Source organism: Nelumbo nucifera, chromosome 4 (genome assembly GCF_055504915.1).
Source record: "Nelumbo nucifera cultivar China Antique chromosome 4, China Antique-T2T, whole genome shotgun sequence".
NCBI lineage: Eukaryota > Viridiplantae > Streptophyta > Magnoliopsida > Proteales > Nelumbonaceae > Nelumbo > Nelumbo nucifera.
The window spans coordinates 10,623,491-10,644,349 of record NC_142652.1 but is presented as its reverse complement, the minus strand read 5'-3'; the positions used below and the strand labels follow the sequence as shown (position 1 = coordinate 10,644,349).

General features: G+C 39.7%; 2 protein-coding genes across 4 annotated transcripts; one reads left to right on the top strand and one right to left on the bottom strand.

Moving 5' to 3' along the window:
• Positions 1 to 57: 57 nt before the first annotated feature.
• On the top strand, positions 58 to 15,102 carry PDF1B (peptide deformylase 1B). Of its 3 annotated transcripts, none has more exons than XM_010250185.3 (7): positions 160 to 481; positions 785 to 923; positions 1,360 to 1,552; positions 2,269 to 2,379; positions 10,822 to 10,884; positions 11,906 to 12,036; positions 14,965 to 15,102. In XM_010250185.3, the coding sequence occupies exons 1-6, from the start codon at positions 262 to 264 to the stop codon at positions 12,005 to 12,007; spliced, it is 828 nt and encodes a 275-aa protein (XP_010248487.1). In that variant the 5' UTR covers positions 160 to 261; the 3' UTR covers positions 12,008 to 12,036; positions 14,965 to 15,102. The 3 variants fall into 3 exon arrangements, with proteins under 3 accessions (XP_088760107.1, XP_010248487.1, XP_010248485.1); XM_010250183.3 differs by lacking the exon at positions 14,965 to 15,102 and adding an exon at positions 13,463 to 13,603 and having other exon boundaries at positions 161 to 481; XM_088903981.1 differs by lacking the exon at positions 14,965 to 15,102 and having other exon boundaries at positions 58 to 481; positions 11,906 to 12,120.
• Positions 15,103 to 15,525: 423 nt separating this feature from the next.
• LOC104591397 (polygalacturonase At1g48100) lies at positions 15,526 to 20,228 on the bottom strand. The gene is made up of 7 exons (XM_010250187.3): positions 19,500 to 20,228; positions 18,646 to 18,777; positions 18,008 to 18,241; positions 17,868 to 17,912; positions 17,538 to 17,745; positions 16,491 to 16,681; positions 15,526 to 16,288 (listed from the first exon to the last, which is right to left on the bottom strand). Exons 1-7 carry the CDS (start codon positions 19,875 to 19,877, stop codon positions 15,896 to 15,898), a joined length of 1,581 nt encoding a protein of 526 aa, XP_010248489.1. The 5' UTR covers positions 19,878 to 20,228; the 3' UTR covers positions 15,526 to 15,895.
• Positions 20,229 to 20,859: the final 631 nt, after the last annotated feature.

Below are 20,859 nucleotides of genomic sequence, written 5' to 3'. Positions count from 1 at the left end.
CTCAGGTCTCAGCTGAAAACGGAAGGATCACTTTTAAAACGCGGCAAGGGCAAGCCATTGAACAAGATTCTCTTTAACCAACCAACGGTTTTATTTCCAACCGGTTTAACCCGGTTTCAGATCGCTTCTATTTCTAATGCTATATCTGCAACATTGACCGCAATTAAACCGCCTTTTTGGAGCATTTCCTGTGATTCCTCCCTCCACAACGAATTCTGCGGGGCGAGTCGACTCGACTCCCTCTGCTATTCCTTTGTGGTGATGGCCTGTGCTACTTGGCTCCAGTCCTCGTCCTTATCTTATGCATTAGCTCCTGTTCTTTGCCGACATGCGAGGTTGTCTGCTAGTCTGCGCTGCTTTTATCATCTTTCTTCCACCGGCCGACTTGGCTACTCCAACGTCCTGCACAGGCCTCCATTAATGGATGTTTCCGTGCAGGCCAGACGAGGCTTTTCAGTTAGAGAGGACGAGGTAGCTTCTCGTAAGTAAAAGTAACATTCTGCAAGCGCTTCTCTGCAGCTTCCAATCGATATCATGTGCTTATACTCTCTCGATTATGTTATATGCGATTTTATTTATATTCTTGCTCTCTCGTCTTGGTCTTCAGATGTTCGTTGTAAACGTTTTTTTTGCTTTCAAATTTTCTTGTTAATTAAACCCCGGAGCAGTGTAAACTCTTAAATTTTTCATTCGTTTAGTTTTATTTGTTTTTAATATGCTTACCTCGACACTCTAGAATGAAATTTGTAAGTTCTGAATCCTTGATAATCTTGTATGGTCGTAGCCGCTGATCTCTCATTCGAGCCACCTCTTAAAATAGTGGAGTATCCTGATCCGATACTGCGAGCGAGAAACAAGCGTATCAATACATTTGATGAGAATTTGAAGAAGCTAGTTGATGAGATGTTTGATGTAATGTACAAGTAAGTTCCTCCCCCTCCCTTTCCTACTACCTATTACACCAAGGCATTGTTTACTCTTTGTTTAACATGAATACATGGGCCTTGAACAAGTATAAAAGACACGACACAATTATTTGGAACAAGGGTTGGAGATGGTCCAGCAATGAAATGATAAAAAAAAAGGTCTTCCAGTGATTTTGAGCAAATTGCTAGGGGTGGTTGTGGTGGGTGTCTGAATTCTTGCCCCCTCCCCTGGTTATTTCCTGTTCTTTTTTTTTTATTTATTTATTTTGGGGATGGGGGTGGGCGTTTTTCCATTCGGTTTGCTTAACTCCATCAAACAGGACAAGGACCTAATGAAATTCTCAAACCATAGGATATGCAATGTATTTCAGAATATGCTTATAAAAATGTGTGATATCTACAGTGTGAACACCCATTGTTAATTGTTGTACAGAACTGATGGCATTGGGCTCTCAGCACCACAAGTAGGACTCAATATTCGACTCATGGTTTTTAATCCTGTTGGTGAACGTGGTGAAGGGGAGGAAATTGTTCTTATAAACCCAAGAGTTTACAAATATTCCAAAAAAACAGTGCTTTTCAATGAAGGTTGCTTATCCTTTCCAGGCATTTATGCAGACGTAGAGGTATTACTTAACTGCTGAATTCATTTTTATTTTTTTTTTCTTTTCATTTCTCCTTTGGCAGTTCTTTTCCTAGTTTGAATCCTCAGTTGTGGACTATGCAGGGCATTTGGAAATACAATGGGTACAAAGATCAGCCAATAGTTTGGCTGATGGGTTATCAAAATAAGGGGTTACTAAACAACAAATGTTTTGGGCTCAGTTGTAACAGAGTATGGTGAGATAGCAGGGGCTATGCTCAAGTTTTCTAACTGATTTGTTAACTCTCAACCTCTTGTTGTACCTGCATCTATCTTAACTAATCAATGGTACATTATCATTTTTTAGTTATCCCAACTGTTTCTTTTGTCTGGCTATTGATCTTCTGGGCAATACTTTCAGCTAGATCACCTGTATATTGGATGTCAAAATTTCATCACATATTGGGGCATACGGCCGATATGTATCATATTGGGGCCCCTCTGATATGCCCCTACACAAGGTGTTTCGGGGTCCCACCTATTTCATGGGGTAGATGGGCCTTAAACTGACCCCCTGAACAAGTTTCGAAGAGCGAGTCAAGATACAGCCCGATACGCTATCCTTACTGATTGTGTGTAAATTTTTTTTTGAGGGATTCACACCCTCTTTATAGCAATATAAATTTTTTTACCATCTATGATAAAAAAACTCAATTCTATGAGAATGATTCACATTGTTCACTATTCTCTTTTTTGCAGAGACCAGAATCCGTGAAGGTTGATGCTCAGGATATTACTGGTGCAAGGTTTACAGTTAACTTATCAGGCCTTCCTTCACGGGTTTTCCAACATGAATTTGATCATTTGCAGGTCATTTTCTTCATCTCTTTATTCTTTTTATCGTTGTTTTTTAAATGATGAAAGATAATAAAAAGATAAAGAAATTCATCAAAAAAATAAAAAGATAAAGAAAATACATTATGCATACATACAAAAACAAAAAGAGGAACTAGTGTGGGGCAGTAAAAAACAAACTTAACACAATCAATGCCATTACCAAAACAAAAAAAAAAAAAAAAACATAAGGCAGCCCAGTGCACGAGGATCCCGCCAATTCAGTGTCTGGGGAGGGACAGATCACTTTCAAAGATGTATGCTACTCCTTCACATACAGAGAGGCTGTTTCCAAGATTTGGACCCTGGTCACCAAGGTCGCAATGGAGCAACCCAACCGTTGTGCCAAGGCCCACCCTCAAAAAAAAAAAAAAAAAATTATGCAAAAACTCTGGAGATCACCAAACCCCATGCACAGAACCTGGCACTAGCCATCCCTGGAACAAAGAACAAGCAGCACCCACAAATGAAATCTACAAATCAATCGGCAGCTTTTCCCTCCTAACCCCCTTGCCCCCCAAAAAAGTTCAGACCAAACCCACCAACCAGGTTCCAATGTCAACCACGTACTCATGAAGGTGTTCTGTATGTGGATGATATTTTGTATGCATATGTGGATATAATTAACATCACCCGAAAGAAGAAGTGATTTGTTACAAGTTGAAGGGGCTAGAAGGGCAAGAGGGTAGACCAAAAAGGATATGAGTAGTAGTAAGAAATAATTTAAGCACCGATAAATTAAGAAAGGATATGGCATTAAACAGAATGAACTGGTGAAACAGGATTCATGTAGCCAACCCCATATAGTTGGGAACTTGAGATAAGGCTTGGATGATGATGATGATAATGTGGATTTACTTCATTCTGTAAAACTAAAACTATGTTAATTGTTTTTAAACAATATCTATCAGTATTTATGGGTTTGATTTTAAACAAGTGAAATTATTGTCTTCTTCTAAGCTTGCAAAGAATCCACAAAAGTTAAAAAGAGGTGATATTTTTGGTATTATCAGGGATTTCTGTTCAATGGGCGATTCAATCAAGAATTTTTCTCATTTTGGTCAAAATTCATCAAGTTTAACTTTTGATTGATAATGGAAACTTCTTTAGCTGAAAGAAAGAGATACAAGCAACAAGCCTTCCCAAAAACTACAAAGCAATGTTGCATGGACATAGTCACGAGAATCAGAACCCAATACATGTTCAGGAATCTGACTTGACAAGATGAAAAACCAAAGATTCATGGACACATCTATGAATTATTAAATACTAATTATTTTATTGAACTTTAACATTATAAACCTATACAAAAAGTTTTTAATAGATTATATTTCTCACTTAAGTACATTTTGTAGGGAAAAGAGCATTCTCTGTGCACATTAACTGTTCATTCTTGAAGTGTCCTTCAAGAATAGCCTCAGAGGAAAGACCCCCCAGTAAACTCAATCCCTGCTCTCCAACTCCTCCCTTACTATAGAATTGGTTAAATAACTTGAAGATGTGACACCCATTGGAACAGGATGTTTAGTCTGGATGCTAATAATCTAGCATTGCTATTATGATGATGTTAAAAGTTGGTGTTCTTTAAGTATAGTACCGCAGGGGTACTATTGTACTTTTCTTCTTTTATTTTTTATGTCTTGTCGCCTAGTATAAATACTAAAAGCTGGCGCCGCCAGCATCAGCTTTTGACTCTCAAATCTCTCTTCTCTCTTCCTCTCTTCTTCTCTCCTGTATAACATGGTATCAGAGCGGGACTATCAGATCTGAAAGGAGAGATCAAGTGAACTTCTTTCGCATCAGACTATCAGATCTGCCTTCACCAGCTACTGTTTGGGTTATTGAAGATCCAATTTTTTTCTACAAGCACTGAAGTAACTTCTCTCCCTTTCTCCTCCCTTTTTTTTTTCTGGTTGTGCGCCAGGACAGAACCTGTACTAGGTCTGCTGGTTGGATGTGAGGTGATCAGCACCTCTTTCTTTCCTTATTTGTGGGATCGGCTGATCCCTGTGTAGGCTGTAGGTCGGTGATGACCTTTGTATGCTGCGACAACAGCCATTATGATGAATTTGTAGGTCAGGGAATGACCTGTACATGCTACGACAGCAACTATATTTGATGCGTAGGTCAAGAGATGACCTATATGTACTGCAACAACAGCCATGTTTGATTCTGTAGGTCAAGAGATGACCTGTTAGTGCTGTACAACAGCTATTTTTTGTTTCTGTAGGTCAAGGGATGACCTGTTAGTGCTGTAACAACACTTTTGTTTTTTTTTTTTTTTCACTACAAAAGTTGAGTTTCAGAAGGAAAAAGGAGATGTTTTCTTCCTTGGCGTTAGACTGCCTTTTTTTAAGGTTTTGTGCCCACTTTAAGAGTGATCTGAATCTGTAATCATGAGTGGTGAAGATTCTGCCACATCCGATGTTTCCTCAATGCAGAATGGAATGAGTGGGGGTGTGGATCTATCCTTTCCCATTGCTGTTATTCCCCTGAATGGCTTAAATTATTTAGAATGGTCGAGAGGGATCAAGTTATACATTACTGCAAGGGGAAAGATAGGATATATAAATGGGAGAATTAAAGAACCTAATTCTGGGAGTGCTGAGTATGACAAATGGAACCAGGAAAACAGCATGATCATGTCCTGACTTTTAGTGTGTATGCAACCTCAAGTGAGAAGGAACTTTATGTGGGCTGAAACAGCTTATGAGATTTGGGAACAGGCAAAATAAACCTATTCTGAGCTGCGTCACTATGCAAAAATCTGCCAGTTACAGGTAGAATCATCCACTTGTAAACAGGGGAGAGGAGTCTTTCTGTGTACTATTCAGACTTAACCTCTATCTGGAAGGAGTTAGATCATTATCAGAGTGTGGACTGGAAGTGTGATGAAGATGCAAAATCGTACAAGAAACTTGTTTCCCAGCAAAGGATGTTTGCTTTTCTCCATGGCTTGAATCCTGCATATGAATCTATTAGAGTCCAGGATCCTAGGCAGTAAGGATCTTCCATCTGTCCAGGAAGTTTATGCATTAGTATAGTTAGAGGAAAGTAAAAGGAATTTGATGAATAATTCTGGAGGGGATGCAGTTGTGTTGGCAGCGAAAGGGAATGTTACTACAAGTGGGGGAAATATCTTTAAGAAGAGGGACTTTCAAAAAAGGGTGGATGACAAAGACAAACTGTGGTGTACCCATTGCCAGAAACCCCGACACACCCGAGATACATGCTGGGATCTTCATGGGAAGCCAAAATGGGCTCAAGATTTGAGTAAGAAGCAAGGTTCTGATCTGAATAAGAAGTCAGGATAGCAAGGTACAAGAAAGCACACTATGCCAAACATGGCTACTCAGGAGAATCAGCCCCCTATTACTACTGTGACTCAGACACACACCTCTGGTTCTGACACAAGGGAGGATATTATTAATTCCTTCTGTGACCATTTAGAGCTCTATGGTAGGGTCATTCGTTAGATGGATGCTCCTCCCTCAACTTCATTTGCGTTTACATCAGGTAACTCTATCACAACTTTCCATGTATCGTCCCATTCCCCTGACTCTCCTTGGATAATTGATTCTAGAGCGTCTAAACATATGACTGGTAAGTCCTCTTATTTCCAGACCTATCACCTCCTCTCTGGAAGAGGCAAAGTGAGACTAGCTGATGGATCATACTCTACCATAGCTGGTCAAGGAATTAGTAGTATCACTAATTCCTTAAACTACTCAATGACCTTTTTCCCTTCTTACCGTGTGATCTAGGATCTAGCCTTGGGGAAGACGATCGGTAGAGGACGTATGGTGGATAGGCTCTACATGCTAGAGAATAAGGCTGGTCTTACAGTCACAGAGTCTAAGAGTCAGTCTAGTAAGAGTCAAGTCTATTTATGGCACATCCGTCTTGGTCATTTATCTTTTGAGTCTTTAAAAATGGTGTTTCCAGAGTTGTTTAAGTCAGTGTCAGTGTCAGAATTTACTTGTCAAACTTGTCAATTGAGTAAGCATTGTAGAACTCATTTTTCTTCAAAGAATAATAAAATTTGAATTTCCTTTCCATATTGTTCATTCTGATGTTTGGGGCCCTGTTGTTTTACCATTTGAGAGTGGCTACAAGTATTTCATTACCATTATTGATGATTACTCCAGATATACATGGGTGTATCCCATGCAAACCAGGAATGAAATACCAAAAATTATCCAAGATTTTCAGCGAATGATCTTCACCCAATTTCAAATTGAAATCCAAGTTTTTCAATCCGATTATGCCAAAGAATATTTTCATAATGATTTCACGGAGTTCTTTGCTTTGCGTGGATCATTTCACCATAGCTCTTGTGCCCGAACACCACAACAAAATAGTATTGCTGAAAGAAAGAACCGGCACCTTCTTGAAATGGCCCAGGGGTTACTAATTCATATGAATGTCCCCAAACGTTGGTTGTCGTTGTTTTGTTTAAAATCGGTCACCCACCTGTGGAAAATTGGATCCTCGTGCTATTCCTTGCATCTTCTTGGGATACTCTCTCACTCAGAAGGGATACCAGTGCTTTGATCCTGTCTCTCGGAGGTATTATGTTTCTATGGATGTCTCTTTCTTTGAGAGTGAGCCTTTCTTCCCTGTTTCTCCTCAGGGGGAGAGCAGGAATGAGGAGAAACTGGTTCAACTCCCTCCTCTTCTTGATCCTCCTCCTTTTCGTGTCTTCTTTCGTTGTCACAAAGGCCAACCATGTTCAAGAGCTGTGGAGCACCTAGAAGCTGTACCACCAATGCCATCAAACTCTTTGGGGGCTGATCCTACCTTGGTTCCCATTGATGTTCCTGGCCCTGTTGCTACTGATACTTCTATTGCTAATGACCTTGACCTTCCTATTGCTCACCGGAAAGGTATTAGGTCTTGCACCACTAAACACCCCATTTCCCACTTTGTTTCCTATGAGAACATTTCACCTTTCTTTCAGGCCTTCCTCTCTTTCATTGGCAATGTTCCTATTCCTAAGAATGTGGCAGAAGCTCTTTTGGTGCATGAATGGACAGATGCTATGAAGGAAGAGATTAATGCTTTACATAAAAATGGTACATGGGAACTAGTAGATCTTCTTGTGGGGAAGGAACCAGTTGGACGTAAATGGATTTTCATAGTAAAACATAGGGCTGATGGCACGGTGGAGCGGTATAAAGCTCGTTTAGTGGCAAAAGGGTTTACACCTTTGCCATCAAACTCTTCGGGGGCAGATCCTACCCAACCAGGTACATGGAAACCTTTACAACCGTTGCTAAGATGAACTCCATTAGAGTCATTTTCTCCTTAGTTGCTATTCTTGATTGGGACCTTCATCAACTTGACATCAAGAATGCCTTTCTAAATGGTGACCTTGAAGAGGAAGTATACATGGTACAACCCCTGGTTTCCGGGCTCAAGGTAATGAATAGAAAGTGTACAGGTTAAAAAAATCATTATATGGCCTGAAACAATCATTGAGAGCCTGGTTCAGTAGGTTTTATGTAGCAGTTCAACAAAGAGGATACAAACAGTGTCAATTTGATCACACATTGTTTGTGAAAAGAGGGGAAGGAAAAATTGCAGCACCTAATAGTGTATGTTGATGATATAGTTGTCATTGGTGATTGGAAGGATGTAATTCAAAAGTTGAAGAGTTTTCTTGCTACCCAGTTTGAAGTGAAAGATCTAGGTCCTCTAAGGTACTTCCTTGGGATTGAACTGGCCCGCTCACAAAAGGGTATCCTCATTTCCCAAAGAAAGTATGCCCTACTCCAGGACACATGAAAATTGGGAGTGAAGCCGGTTGATTCTCCTTTTGATCCTAATCACAAATTAGGTGATTGTCAAGGTGAACCCATTGAGGATGTGAAACAGTTTCAGAGACTTGTAGGAAGATTGTTATATCTTTCTATGACTCGACCAAACATTGCTTATGCAGTGGGTGTTCTTAGCTAGTTCATGCATGCCCCTAAGACTACTCACCTTGAAGTAGCAGAAAGAGTTCTCAAATATCTTAAGAAGTTCCCAGGTGCATGCTTGTTGTTTCAAAAGCACGGGCATTTGAAAGTTGAAGTGTATACGATACAGATTAGGCAGGATCCCTGAATGACAAGAAGTCGACCAACGGCTACTATTACCTTTGTAGGAGGGAACCTAGTTACCTGGAGAAGCAAAATGCAGAATGTGGTAGGCTGGTAGCTAGGTCTAGTGCTGAAGCTGAATATCGGGCAATGTCTCATGGAGTGGCTGAAATTATGTGGCTAAAAAATTTGTTGAGTGAGTAGGGCTTTTCAGTTGATGGACCTATGGCTCTATTCTGTGATAACAAAGCAGCCATGAACATTGTTGCTAATCCAGTGCTGCATGATAGAACTAAACACATCGAAGTCGACAAACATTTTATCAGATAAAAGGTCGTCACTGGGGAAGTCTGTACCCCTTATGTTAGCTCTGAAGACCAACTTGCAGACATCTCCACAAAAGGGTTACATCACTCACGACATCATGATATATGTGACAAGTTGGGCATGATTGACATCTATGTCCCAACTTGAGGGGGAGTGTTAAAAGTTGGTTATTCTTTAAGTATAGTACCGCAGGGGTACTATTGTACTTTTCTTCTTTTATTTTTTTATGTCTCGTCGCCCTAGTATAAATACTAAAAGCTGGTGCTGCCAGAATCAGCTTTTGACTCTCAAATCTCTCCTCTCTTCTTTCCTCTCTCTTCTCTCTTCCTCTCTTCTTCTCTCCTGTATAACAGATGACATAGTGAAACAAGGCACCTTTGGCCACTGTCTTCCATCTATCCAATAACTACCTGAGTCACCCTTCACCTCCACACAAGATGAATTCACATCGGCGCCCCACAGCACATCCCAACTGTGTATTGGAAACATCTCCTAATGACAAGTACAGGAGATGTTACGCTGAGATGTGCATGTGAGGTGCCTGTGGGGCGCTGATGTGATCTCACACAAGACAAACCAAAAGAAGACATCAGATGAATTCCCTAATGTACTGCAAGCATTTAACTGCCCTCGCCAGTGGGACCCAAACCAAAATGATCTTCACCACTGGCTTGCTGATGGATCAGCTATCAAAATTTAATTTGACCACACCATGAGCATGAAGGATCCATTTCTGCATAGTGCTCTGCCTCTACTAGTCTGAATGCCATAGCAGATGGTCTCCCTACTTAAGAAATCAGTAGTTTTTTTATTTTATTTTTTTTATGGAGCAATATCTCCATTCCCATGCTTAGTTTGGTAGGAGAAACTGCTTCTCCATATTTTGTATATATATATATATATTTTGCTTTCTGAATGTAATATAACTCTTACCTTTTCTTAGAAAAGGCAACCCCCAATGATAGAATAATTGAGATATGTCAACTCTTACCTTTTCTTATCTTTAAAGTTTTACCAGATATTTTTGGACTCCTAAAGCAGTAAGTCCCGTGGTATTTTTTTAGCAAAGCTTGGGACAACTGCATACCATGGGTGGCTATCATCATCATTGTCATCATCTAAGCTTTGTCCCCAACTATATGAGGTTGGGCCAGTCAGCTACATGAATCCTGTTCTGCCACACCATTCTATTCAGTGCCATATCCATTATAAAAATATGGGCTGTTAAATCATTTCTCACTACCTCAATCCATATATGTCCTTTTTGGTTTGCCCCTAGCTCTTCTAGCCTCTTCAATTTGTAGCAGATCACTTCTTATCGGTTGGTGCTATACTATAAGTACATGTCATGCACTATAAATATGTGAAGTTGTATCAATTTATTACAGTTTGTTCTTCAGAATCAGCTTTAGGCTACATTTAAATGCCTGAATGCTTACAATCTATGACACCCAGATCCCTTACATGGGTGGTGCTTTGTCAGATACTTCACCTTTCGGTGTAAATTTTGCACTTAACACCTTGTTCATCCGTGCCCTAGTTTTATCTGGGTGACAGTATACAAGTAAATAAGTACATGTCATGCACTATAAATATGTGAAGTTGTATCAATTTATTACAGTTTGTTCTTCAGAATCAGCTTTAGGCTACATTTAAATGCCTGAATGCTTACAATCTATGACACCCAGATCCCTTACATGGGTGGTGCTTTGTCCAGATACTTCACCTTTCGGTGTAAATTTTGCACTTAACACCTTGTTCATCCGTGCCCTAGTTTTATCTGGGTGACAGTATACAAGTAATAATGTTGTCTTTTTCTAGTCAAACATTATATACCTTTTATAGTTAATTCATCAGTATAGCATCAACATATTTACATTATCTATTTCCTCTCTTAATTATCACATATGCATGAAACTGTGCATTGAAGTACTTGTTATTTTCTTAAGTTCCAGTTTTGCTGGCTCACCTGTCAAGGTAGTTTATCAACTAGCTTGTGAATTTGCAGGGAACTCTTTTCTTTGATAGAATGACTGAAGAAGTACTTGAAAGTATCCGTGAACAGCTGCAGGTGACTGGAAGCATGGACTTAACCTTATCCTATTGTCATCATATCATGTATTTTGTACTAAAGAACTTTATATGTAAATAGAAAAAGCATTCCCATGTATTGGCAGACTCACAAAGAACATTTACGTATAGGAATCCACATCAACAAACTCCAACCACCAGTCCCTTGACTCCCTTCTAAAAGACAATCAAAGCACATCCTTAAAGTCTTAAACCTGTAGAGATCTAGAAACCAAATCCAGGGAGGCAGTAACCAAAAAATAGAGGGCTACAAAGTGATGGGGTGATGCTTAAAGAGGAGTACAAAGTGGCACCATCCCTTATGTAAGAACGAGAGTTTTTTCCCTGGGAGTGGGGGGCATGTAGAGAGCTCAATCAAAGTAAATTATAATGAATGGCCTCTAGGTAACCCAAGCCCATCTGGGGATTGGAGGAACCAGTTGATAGGTACAAGAGTCAGATCTGGGAACTCTGCGAAAGCAGAGCTTTTGTCATTCATTCAGGGATTTGATCTATCAGTTTCTATTAGCTACCAGGGAATATACATTTTTGGAGATTCATAGGATGGATGGCGGATGGGAGCATCTCTAGCAGCCCTTGGAGGCTAATTCATAAGATTGCAGAATCGACATCCTTGATCTCATAAAAAAATATATCCTTGATCTCAAGAGTCAATCCGCATCTCTCTAGATCACCCAACTCTCTAGTAGACAGTCCAGCAAGCATGGACTCACAAGGTGTGAGCTTTACTGCTTCTCATTACCAAGTTGATGGTGCAATCTTTTTGGGTATTTTTTTTCCCACAGGGTTCCCATTTATGGATGTTGGGCATCTATTTTTTAACCCCCTCATGATATATTTTACCTACTTTCTCACATTCATACCTTGATACACTACCTTTTTTGTCACTGATGGAAAAAAAAGATACTTAATTCCTTGATTTTTCTGCTCTGCTATTATTGAAAAAAAATATTAGATACCATATCTTATTTTGTTCGTCATCTTGGTTGTACTATTGGCAGGCACTAGAAAAGAAGTATGAAAGCAAGACTGGATTACCAAGTCCTGAGAAGATAGATATGCGGAAAAGAAGGCAGGCAGTGGCCGGTTTTGGAAGATCATAAATCTTGCTCCATGCTTGCACAGCTATCAGGTCTTATAAAGAAAAAACTCATGTACTTGTTGCTTATTTGGTTATGTAAACTTTGGTTAATTATTCATGTTATTTTTTCTCTCATTGTGAAGTTAATTTTTATGGTATATATGAATGGAAAGCCTAATGCACATGGAATCACATTAAAGAACTAGATAAACAGGGGAAGCACAGATTGGTTTACAGGCCAATGGAATATTTGGACCATTAGGATGCACGATATACATGGTATCCTCTTGTAAAATTAGAAATACACTCAATTTCATGCTATCTAGAAGGAAATATAGAGGTTATTAATGTTGAAGCAAAAAGTACTTGAAAGCCTTCTAATATATTATGATGACTTTTTTCTGGATATTGTTGATGCATAAAAAAGAATGCTAACTGAATCATCCTATTGTGCATTATCAGAAGCTCTATTCTGTTGCCCTTATCTGACCTGTAATATGTCCCCTAAGATAGTCCTTGGTATCAAGGTGGTGTTTTATTACAGGGTCCTTTCAAATTTAATTTTTTGGCTTCTAAAGAAAGGAAAAATGATTACACAATTAAAGTTTGCTAAATCTCTCTCTCTCTCTCTCTCTCTCTCTCTATTTTTGCACCAAGTGGCTTCTCTAAAGACTCAAACCCATTTTCTCACTCTTTTAAGCCTGAGATTTTACCGTTTGGCCAAGATGGCCCCTTGTGGAATGCTAAGATAGTCAATATGTTCTTATCAACGATACAGGGAATAATAAAAAAAGGTTGGCATATTCTTCATTGTAATTTGTGTTTTAACAATTTATTTTTTAATTTTTTTCATGTTTTCTTTCGTTTCCTGCTTTTTTATTTAAAATTACTATGCATAAATCTTCTTCTTATACATTTTATTTTCCATCTTTTTTGACATTATTCAGATAACTAATTGTGAAAACATTTATTTTAAAAGAATTGCAATAAAATTGACTCATCTACCCAAGTTAACTGTTGGGGCTTAGCTGTTCTGAGACTGCAGCCTAAGTCATGAGTCAATAAACTAACGTTGGCACTGATGGTTATGACTTCAACCCAAACTTTTTGGCATCTACTTCTGTCAGCATGCATTTACCTGTGGAGTGTCTCCTTTCTTTCTTTCTTTTTCTGGTTTTTTTGTAATGTTGAATCTTATTCGGCAGCCCTAATAAGGGAAACTCAATCTAGTCTGCCCTGTGTTCTGGTATTGTTTTGCCTGGGAATATGAAGCCATGGATGTTCAATTGAAATAAGAGGGGTCTATGATGGGTTTTAGTAGGTGCCGTCGTTCTGGGCCAAATGTAGCAATTGAGCATTGTTAACCATGGGAGCTGTACAATCTTGCGTTTATTCCATTTTATTTGAAGCCTCATTTATTCCATTTCGTTCCGTCTCCTACCAGCTAACATGATTTTTTTTTTCCATGGGAAATTAGTGTGTGAAATAAAATTGTTGGAGGCATCATGGTGCAAAAGTACTTGTGGACAAGGCAGTTCTCTTTAGTAGCAAAGCAACAAAATAATGCTCCAGTTAGATTACAAATCATAGGGTACAGCTGGTGTTTTAAAACCACCCCTTGTGAATGGAAGAAGATTACATATTGAGAGTACAGAATCAGAATTCTCATATGGACTGGAAATTTTTTAACTTAATGAAATAGAAGGCCTGCTATGAATTCTGGCACTTGGAGCTGGAGCCAAACCTTGTTTCCCTGTGTGACAACTCCCAGATAGCTTTTGAAGGCTCTGGTTGAAACTTAATAGAGAGTTAGATTTGTGAATAGTGTGCTCTGTGCACCTGAACACCTCCAGTAGGACATGCGATTCTCACAAGAGATGATAAATGGAGGAGCACTGAAGATCACAACATCATAACTTGAGGGGAAGGTCTATGGTGGGAACCTAGATGTTTTATATATCTGTAAGTAAACTTTTGAATGCTTAATAGTCTTGTTGAGGCTTTCCTTTTTTCCTCTCCCTTTCTGTTCTTTATAGTCAATGTCAGTAAGAGTGGAAATGTTAGTAGAAAATTGTTGAAGCAACATAAAGGCAATTCAACAGTTAACCAGTTTGTTTCCATATCTTTTCTTTCTACCTTTTTGGTTTTAACTGCTAACCTTGTTAGAAGACACAATCATTGTATTGGAATTATAGCAGCTACTGTCATCTTGGCACTAAACCTCTGTACTCTCCCTTCATCTCATAAAAGGGGAGTATCTTGAAAATAAAAATTTATAAAGAAACACTCCACTTGGGAAAACCAACAGTTAATTGAGTTCATTCCTCTACTAATACTTGTTATCTCCCTTTTATCCAATCATTTTGGTCTCCCATTTTTACTACCGGTTGTCATCTCGTAAGAGATTAACATTGGGTTTGCCCAATAGTGTCCATGCTTATCATGGGCTTACAGATTTGTGACATCATGTTTTTCTTTCATATATGCATTAAGCATATGGTTATGGGTAGAGAACATAAATTCAAACATGCCACTGATCAATGATCCAGATTTTTCAGGAAGAAAAGCAGAGTGAAAAAGTATCCAAAAAGTGTTTTCAGTGGCAATTTTTTCCAGCACCTAGCAATTAAAACTTGAAGGTTTACAAGAACTAAGCCTAGTCAATATTGCATTTATATGTCCGATATGGTAAATTCTGCGACTCTTACTGTTGGGTTGTTTTAAATCATTTTGCTTTGTCGTATCCTTTAAGGAGGTATTGCTGTATACATAATAATTGGGTTGAGAAGAGGTAGCTAGATATAGAGTGGTTCGAATCATCTGTAATACACTGGTCCCAGACTGTTTTGGTGGCTGCTTAGTAAATACTGATCCACCCTATGGAGGAGTTATTTGCCAATTGTCAGTTGTTGGCAACTTCTCCAGGGGCATTGAAGGTAGCATACATAGATACTGATCCACCCTTCATCAACTCTCCAGGGAGAAGTATACGTAAATGCAGATAAAACAACTTTCGAGAATAATCCGGTTATTCCGGTCCTGTTCTAGTTTTGTGGGCAACTTCTCAAGGGGCTTATTAAACACTGATCTACACCCTTCATCAACTCTGTTATGCAACTTGAACATCTCTGAGGATTGTATAATTGTATTTATGATACATTGAAAGTCACGTGGAATGGAATCAATTCGTTTCAAGTTTTTGTTTACTGAAACTTACCCTATAAGTGATTGAGTTATCCTTTCGATTGCTAATGAAAGTTTGTTAAAATGAAACTTCCCCAACGATTAGCTTGCATGTAAATCAAGACAAGAATTAAATAACAGTGATATGGCACCTTGAATCCACATGACTTAAGATGAGAAAACACACGCTTTAGATTTTGTATAGAAAACGTCTCTTGCACCAGGGAAAAAGCTCCACTTGCTATTTATAGTTCTATACTCATTTTCTATAACTTTCGTCATCAGTAGATGAAACTTGATTGAGAAAAGCAGCACCACCCTTTTGTGTAAAATAGACATGTCACAAATATCATGCAATGATGGTGAAAACCAATTATGTATTGCAAATTTGCAATGGAGATGGTCTATCATAACATAGCACCCGTATACTAATTCTGATAATGGGGAAATCCACCCTAGCAAGCAAGGCTGCTTTATACCCTATACCGTAGAAGTCTAGCTAATAACAATGCCCTCCCTGTACAATCCCTCGAAGCGGGAAACAATAATAATAATAATAACGTAATGCTAGTGAATAAGAATTCCCATTAGACTATTATCCCCTAAATATATAAATATAAATATATATGTACTGTGGTGGGTAACAGCCACTGGTGTGAAGGGGTCGGAGATCACAACCACACATTGAATACACCATATATAGGATCCTTAGGCTGGGGCTAAGCAATCAGCAAGTATCACCATCGGACTGGATCCGGTTGCTTGATGGCTTGCCGATCTGCAGGCAGCCAATTGGGGGGACTGTGGGAGTGCTCAACTCCCCAAAGGTCTGCCAACAGAAGGGGTCATACAAGTGGTAGCGTTCTTGAATTGGTTTTAGCTGTATGGCAGTTAGAGTCACGTCTATGCATGGCAAACTGTCGCTGCATGCCAAGTGTACAGGTTTTACTGTGTAGGTCCCTCTTATTCTCTCGTATGTAATTCCTGACAGAGACACTGCCGATGTTTGGTTCTTGCATGTGCTCTTGTCGCAGTAGAATTGATCGATTACAATCGGAAGTTGAACTTCAGATACTTGAATGTTTGAGAATAGTACTCCTTGCACAGAACCCGACCCACCCTGCATGCCAGAGAGAGAGAGGAAAATAAGAAAACAATTGAACTGTTTTAATACATACAGTTTGATCTAGTAGAGATAAGTTGTAGTTGGAGTTTCTAATAGAAACAACTCAAAACCTCATACTCAGAAGTCAGAAATCAGAACGGTTCAAAGTATCAAAAACAACTAGAAAACTTAGGCACTAGGGTGGATTTACATTTACCTGCCATGTCTTGATTCTGACACCAGTCATGGTGTTGTGCATCATGATATCTCGCACAGTGATGTTTGATACACAGGCTTTGGTGTTGTCTCTTCCAAGACCTCCGATGCTGATGCCATGCCCAGGTCCACAGTTAACATTGTGTATGTATACGTTTGAGCATCCTGTCTGTATGGATACGCAGTCATCACCTGCACAACGCGTAGGAGCCTGATGTCAAGCAGGCAGAGAGATGTGGAACTGGTTGGTTATTGTTTTTTAGTTCTGCTTCTACACAGATATGGATGGAGTGGAGTGTGGAGAATTGTATTCTTAAAAACTATGTGCTGGAAGGTATTGGCTTGGTGGTATTTCAAGGTTAGGGATGCGTGGCAGAGTTTGTGCAGGTGCAGCATCGTTTACTGTTCCTGTATCCGTATTACCCAACTTGCCTAAATTACCATCTCGCTTGGGTAATCTTTCATTTTATATTTCTGGTAAATTTTGGGGGCTACTCCTGCTCTGCCATGTTCTTTCGGAAGAAGACAAAAGGTCAAAAGGAGAGAGAGAGAGAGAGAGACCAGAAGGTATCCAAGTTCCTATTCTGGAACAAGACAATAGAAAAACTAAAAGGAGAAACAGAAAGGAGTAAGTGGAAGGAGAGTACTTTGGTTGGGTGCTGGTCCCAAAACCCAATTCCAAATGGATCCACGTTGTAGGTTTGATTGGTATATGTGTGAGGAATATTGTGGCCACAAAATACTTAGCCTGCAGAGTGTTTTTTGTTGCACATGAACATTTGCCATGTGTCACAATTGTAGCGGTTAGACCTTGATGATGTGTCTGTCCTACAGACACATTTGCCATGTGTCACAATTTTTTGCCTCTAAGTCCTGATGCATACCACTGGCTACTCATAAATTTTCTTATAAATCTTTCTGGAGTCACATGAAGAGCTTTGGAGTTGGGCCTTTGGGTCATGGGTGAGGGGAAGTATGAAAAGACCTAAGCTAGACTTTTTTTTTTTACGGAGAAGTACAGATACACACGATGCAGAATTGAAATTACCACAAGCGAGGTTTGTGCTATGGATGAGCACGTCTTTGGAGTTCTGCAGGTGGATTCCGTCAGTGTTGAGGCTGTCGCCGGGTGAGTTGGTAGTCATGTTGTAGACTTGGACGCCGATGCAGTTGTCGAATTTCAGATGACACTGAGGGCTGTTTTGAATTGTTATGCCTGTGACTGTCACATTATAACTGCCATAGAACCTCAGAGCCTGCTTGCCAGAAGAACACAGCGAGAGGGAGAGTACTAAATACATCTAATTTTTACTGATATGGTGAAAAAAATAAGAAAACGAAAACCCCAAAATTCACTGGGAAGCTCTTCAGTACTTACAGTTGGTTTTATGCTTGGCATTTTCCGGCCGAGTGTGCTGTTTATCTGCGGTGATTACCCATAAAAAAAAAACCCTGTTATTGTTATCTCTAGGAAATTTGATGAACCAATTTGCGGAGAGATCAGGTGGCGTAAGTTACCGGAATGCGAGGGTTGACCGTCGTGGGAGGTTCGTCGGTAATCGGAACGATTAACCGTGCTTCACTGTCTGTGCTATCATCAAACGGGGAATCTTGCCACCACACCGAACCCTGCCCATCAATTATGCCTCCACCCTTGATTGTAATCCCCCTCAGTTTCGTGAACTCCAGCCATTGCAACAGTCCAGAACCCCAAGCATCGGAGCTTGTGGGAGCGATTATTGTACCCTCCAGCTGCAAGCCACCCGATACCGATACGTGAGCCTCAAGTATTAACAGGATTTTATTAATTAAATTTAAATAAACCCTGGTCCCTGATGCCTCAATATAATTTTCTAGTTTCCTACTGTTGGCTGCGTGATTATACTGTTTGTTTCTACTGTTGGACGCGTGACCAGTGGTAAACCCACCACCCCCAAAAGCAGAGAATGGATGGGTTTTCTTGTTTCTTCAACCTTCCACAAAAATCACAGGTGGGCCTCAAAGTTTCAAACCCCCCCTTTGATCATCATCTGTCTCTGGATTTGAGACATCACAACATTCTCCGCTACAAGAGGTTGGATGGGTAGCTTCTGTCTATTTGTATGATAAATAATGGTGTAACTAGTAATTTCGACCACCCAGACCCAGAAATTCACCTGAAATATGATGTTTGATTCACAGTAAGGCCCGGAGAAGGAAATGGGTCCGACAAGAAACACCAATTTTGCTGGCACCACCATTGTTGATGCCTCCACCTTACAAGCAGCTGCCCATGCAGCTTGGAATGCCTGCATTTCACCGAATCAAAATACATAAAATTTGAGAGATTTGACAAACAACCATTTTTGATTTACACCAATACAGTGTGACTGTGTGAGTGTGGTGTGGGGGGTGGTACTCCGTATGAAAACCGTATAAAATAATTGTTGGAATCTGCACCAAACTGCCTTAATCAGAATAAAAATTGGGGAGTGGGCCCCCACGTGATGGCCGCTTCCCCCCCTTTTCTCCAGAAGATCATTTGTCCATTTCTTGATGTTCTTTTTATCATTCTGGTTCTGGCGCAATTTTATACGCCTCAGAAATTCAACCCTCCCCACTAATATTGTTATCATTATTTAAATTAAATTGTAAGCAGCGACGAGACGACATTACGACAACCGTCGCGGTGATTACTTTTTGCTCTTGTTTTTAATCTTCGTGACCAGTGGGAGGATTTATTTGGCCAATACGCCCTGAGTTCTATGACTGCTCAGATGAATTTAGACCACATCAAGCTACTCTACAGTCTCTATACGATGGAGATGGAGCCATGGAGGTTACTCTGCACTTAATTTATCTTTTCAAACTCAAGCAGCTATGAAAAAAACTAAATGTGTAAATGTTTGATAGATGTTTTTTCTAGTAAAATGAATATGAACCCACTTGAGTCTGGGATTCAAACTTGTTAAGTATACTAAAAGCACCAAATGGGGGTACATGAGAACAAGAAAGAAATTGAAGCTATCACCTTCGTGTCGTCAGTCTTGCCGTCGCCTTTGGCACCGAAATGCAACACATCGAACACTGCACCATGACTACCACTGAATCCTTTTCCCGGTGGCGGTACCGGAGTTGGCTCTTTTGGCCCTTTGTACCCTTTTCCCGGTTTTGGCGCAGGCGGTGGGGATTTCGTCGGCTTGGACCCACGGCCACCGCCGCTGATGCCTTGGTGGTGGCTACCACCGTGAGTCTTCCCTTTCTTCTTGGATAAAGAGGCGGAGGTGATACCTCTGCTCTGCCTCCAGTGCTTGCCTCTTCTGGCATTGCAAACTTCAAATGTAGAGCTCCAAACAAGAAGAGCAATGAGAAGGAACAATGTGAGGCCTTTTAGACTGAACCTACCCATCTCTTTTGTTTCTCCCAGTGTTGCTATGCTGAGTGTGTTTTGACGTTCGTCTGCGTCTGTCTACGTTAAGTAGACAGAAACAGAGCGATAGAGGAAGAGGGTGGAGGAAGGAAAAAGGGTAGAGAAGGGAGAGGAAGTGAGTTTAGACTTTAGAGTTTAGATAGATAGGCAACAGAGGAGAGATGGTTGGGTTTAAATAGAGAAACACTCAGAAATTATGTCCCAATACACACTTAAGCAAGACAGATTGACAAGAATGGGGATTTAATCTGTTTCATTCTCTTGCTTTTCTTTCCTTCTTGCATTTGAGTATTGGTTTGATTATTATATTCTGCTGCTTCTTTCCTTTTTATGACAGTTGGTTGGGATTAATTTATTTAACCCACCATTAATGCCATTTGTCATTTGTACATTGCACGTGACACGCCCAGTTGCTCATGCAAGGACGTTGTAATCTTTGGCTGATCCGAGTGGGGGCATCAGCTTTCCACTTTTTGAAGCTACAGATGGAGCAAAACCCAATTCAATCAAGATGAGGAATAAGTTTAGATGAAAACCCATAAAATATTTCTTGCATTAATGGGGGTTTGCGTAGAAGAAAAAAAAATTACAAATTAAATACTTTTCATTGAAAAAAAAACAATACATTGCAAGAACTCAGAGAATAACGCGAAATACTATTTGAGTGTATGTAGGGCACCAATAATTGACTGGTACTGTTCATTTGTTTGTATCACCATTCACCAACCCATGATGCCTGGTGTCCATCACATCACCCAATTTTTTTCTCCTATTCCTTTTCCCAGTTTTTTTCTCCTTTTCTTTTTCTTTGTTTGCTGAATCAATGCATATATATATATTACAAAAAAACAACAATAGGAGATTAATATTTGTATTTTAAAGTTGTAAAGCAACATTAGTTGAATAAGTTGAAATCAGACCATTATAGTTTATTTGGTTCAGATAGGAATCAGAATGAGAA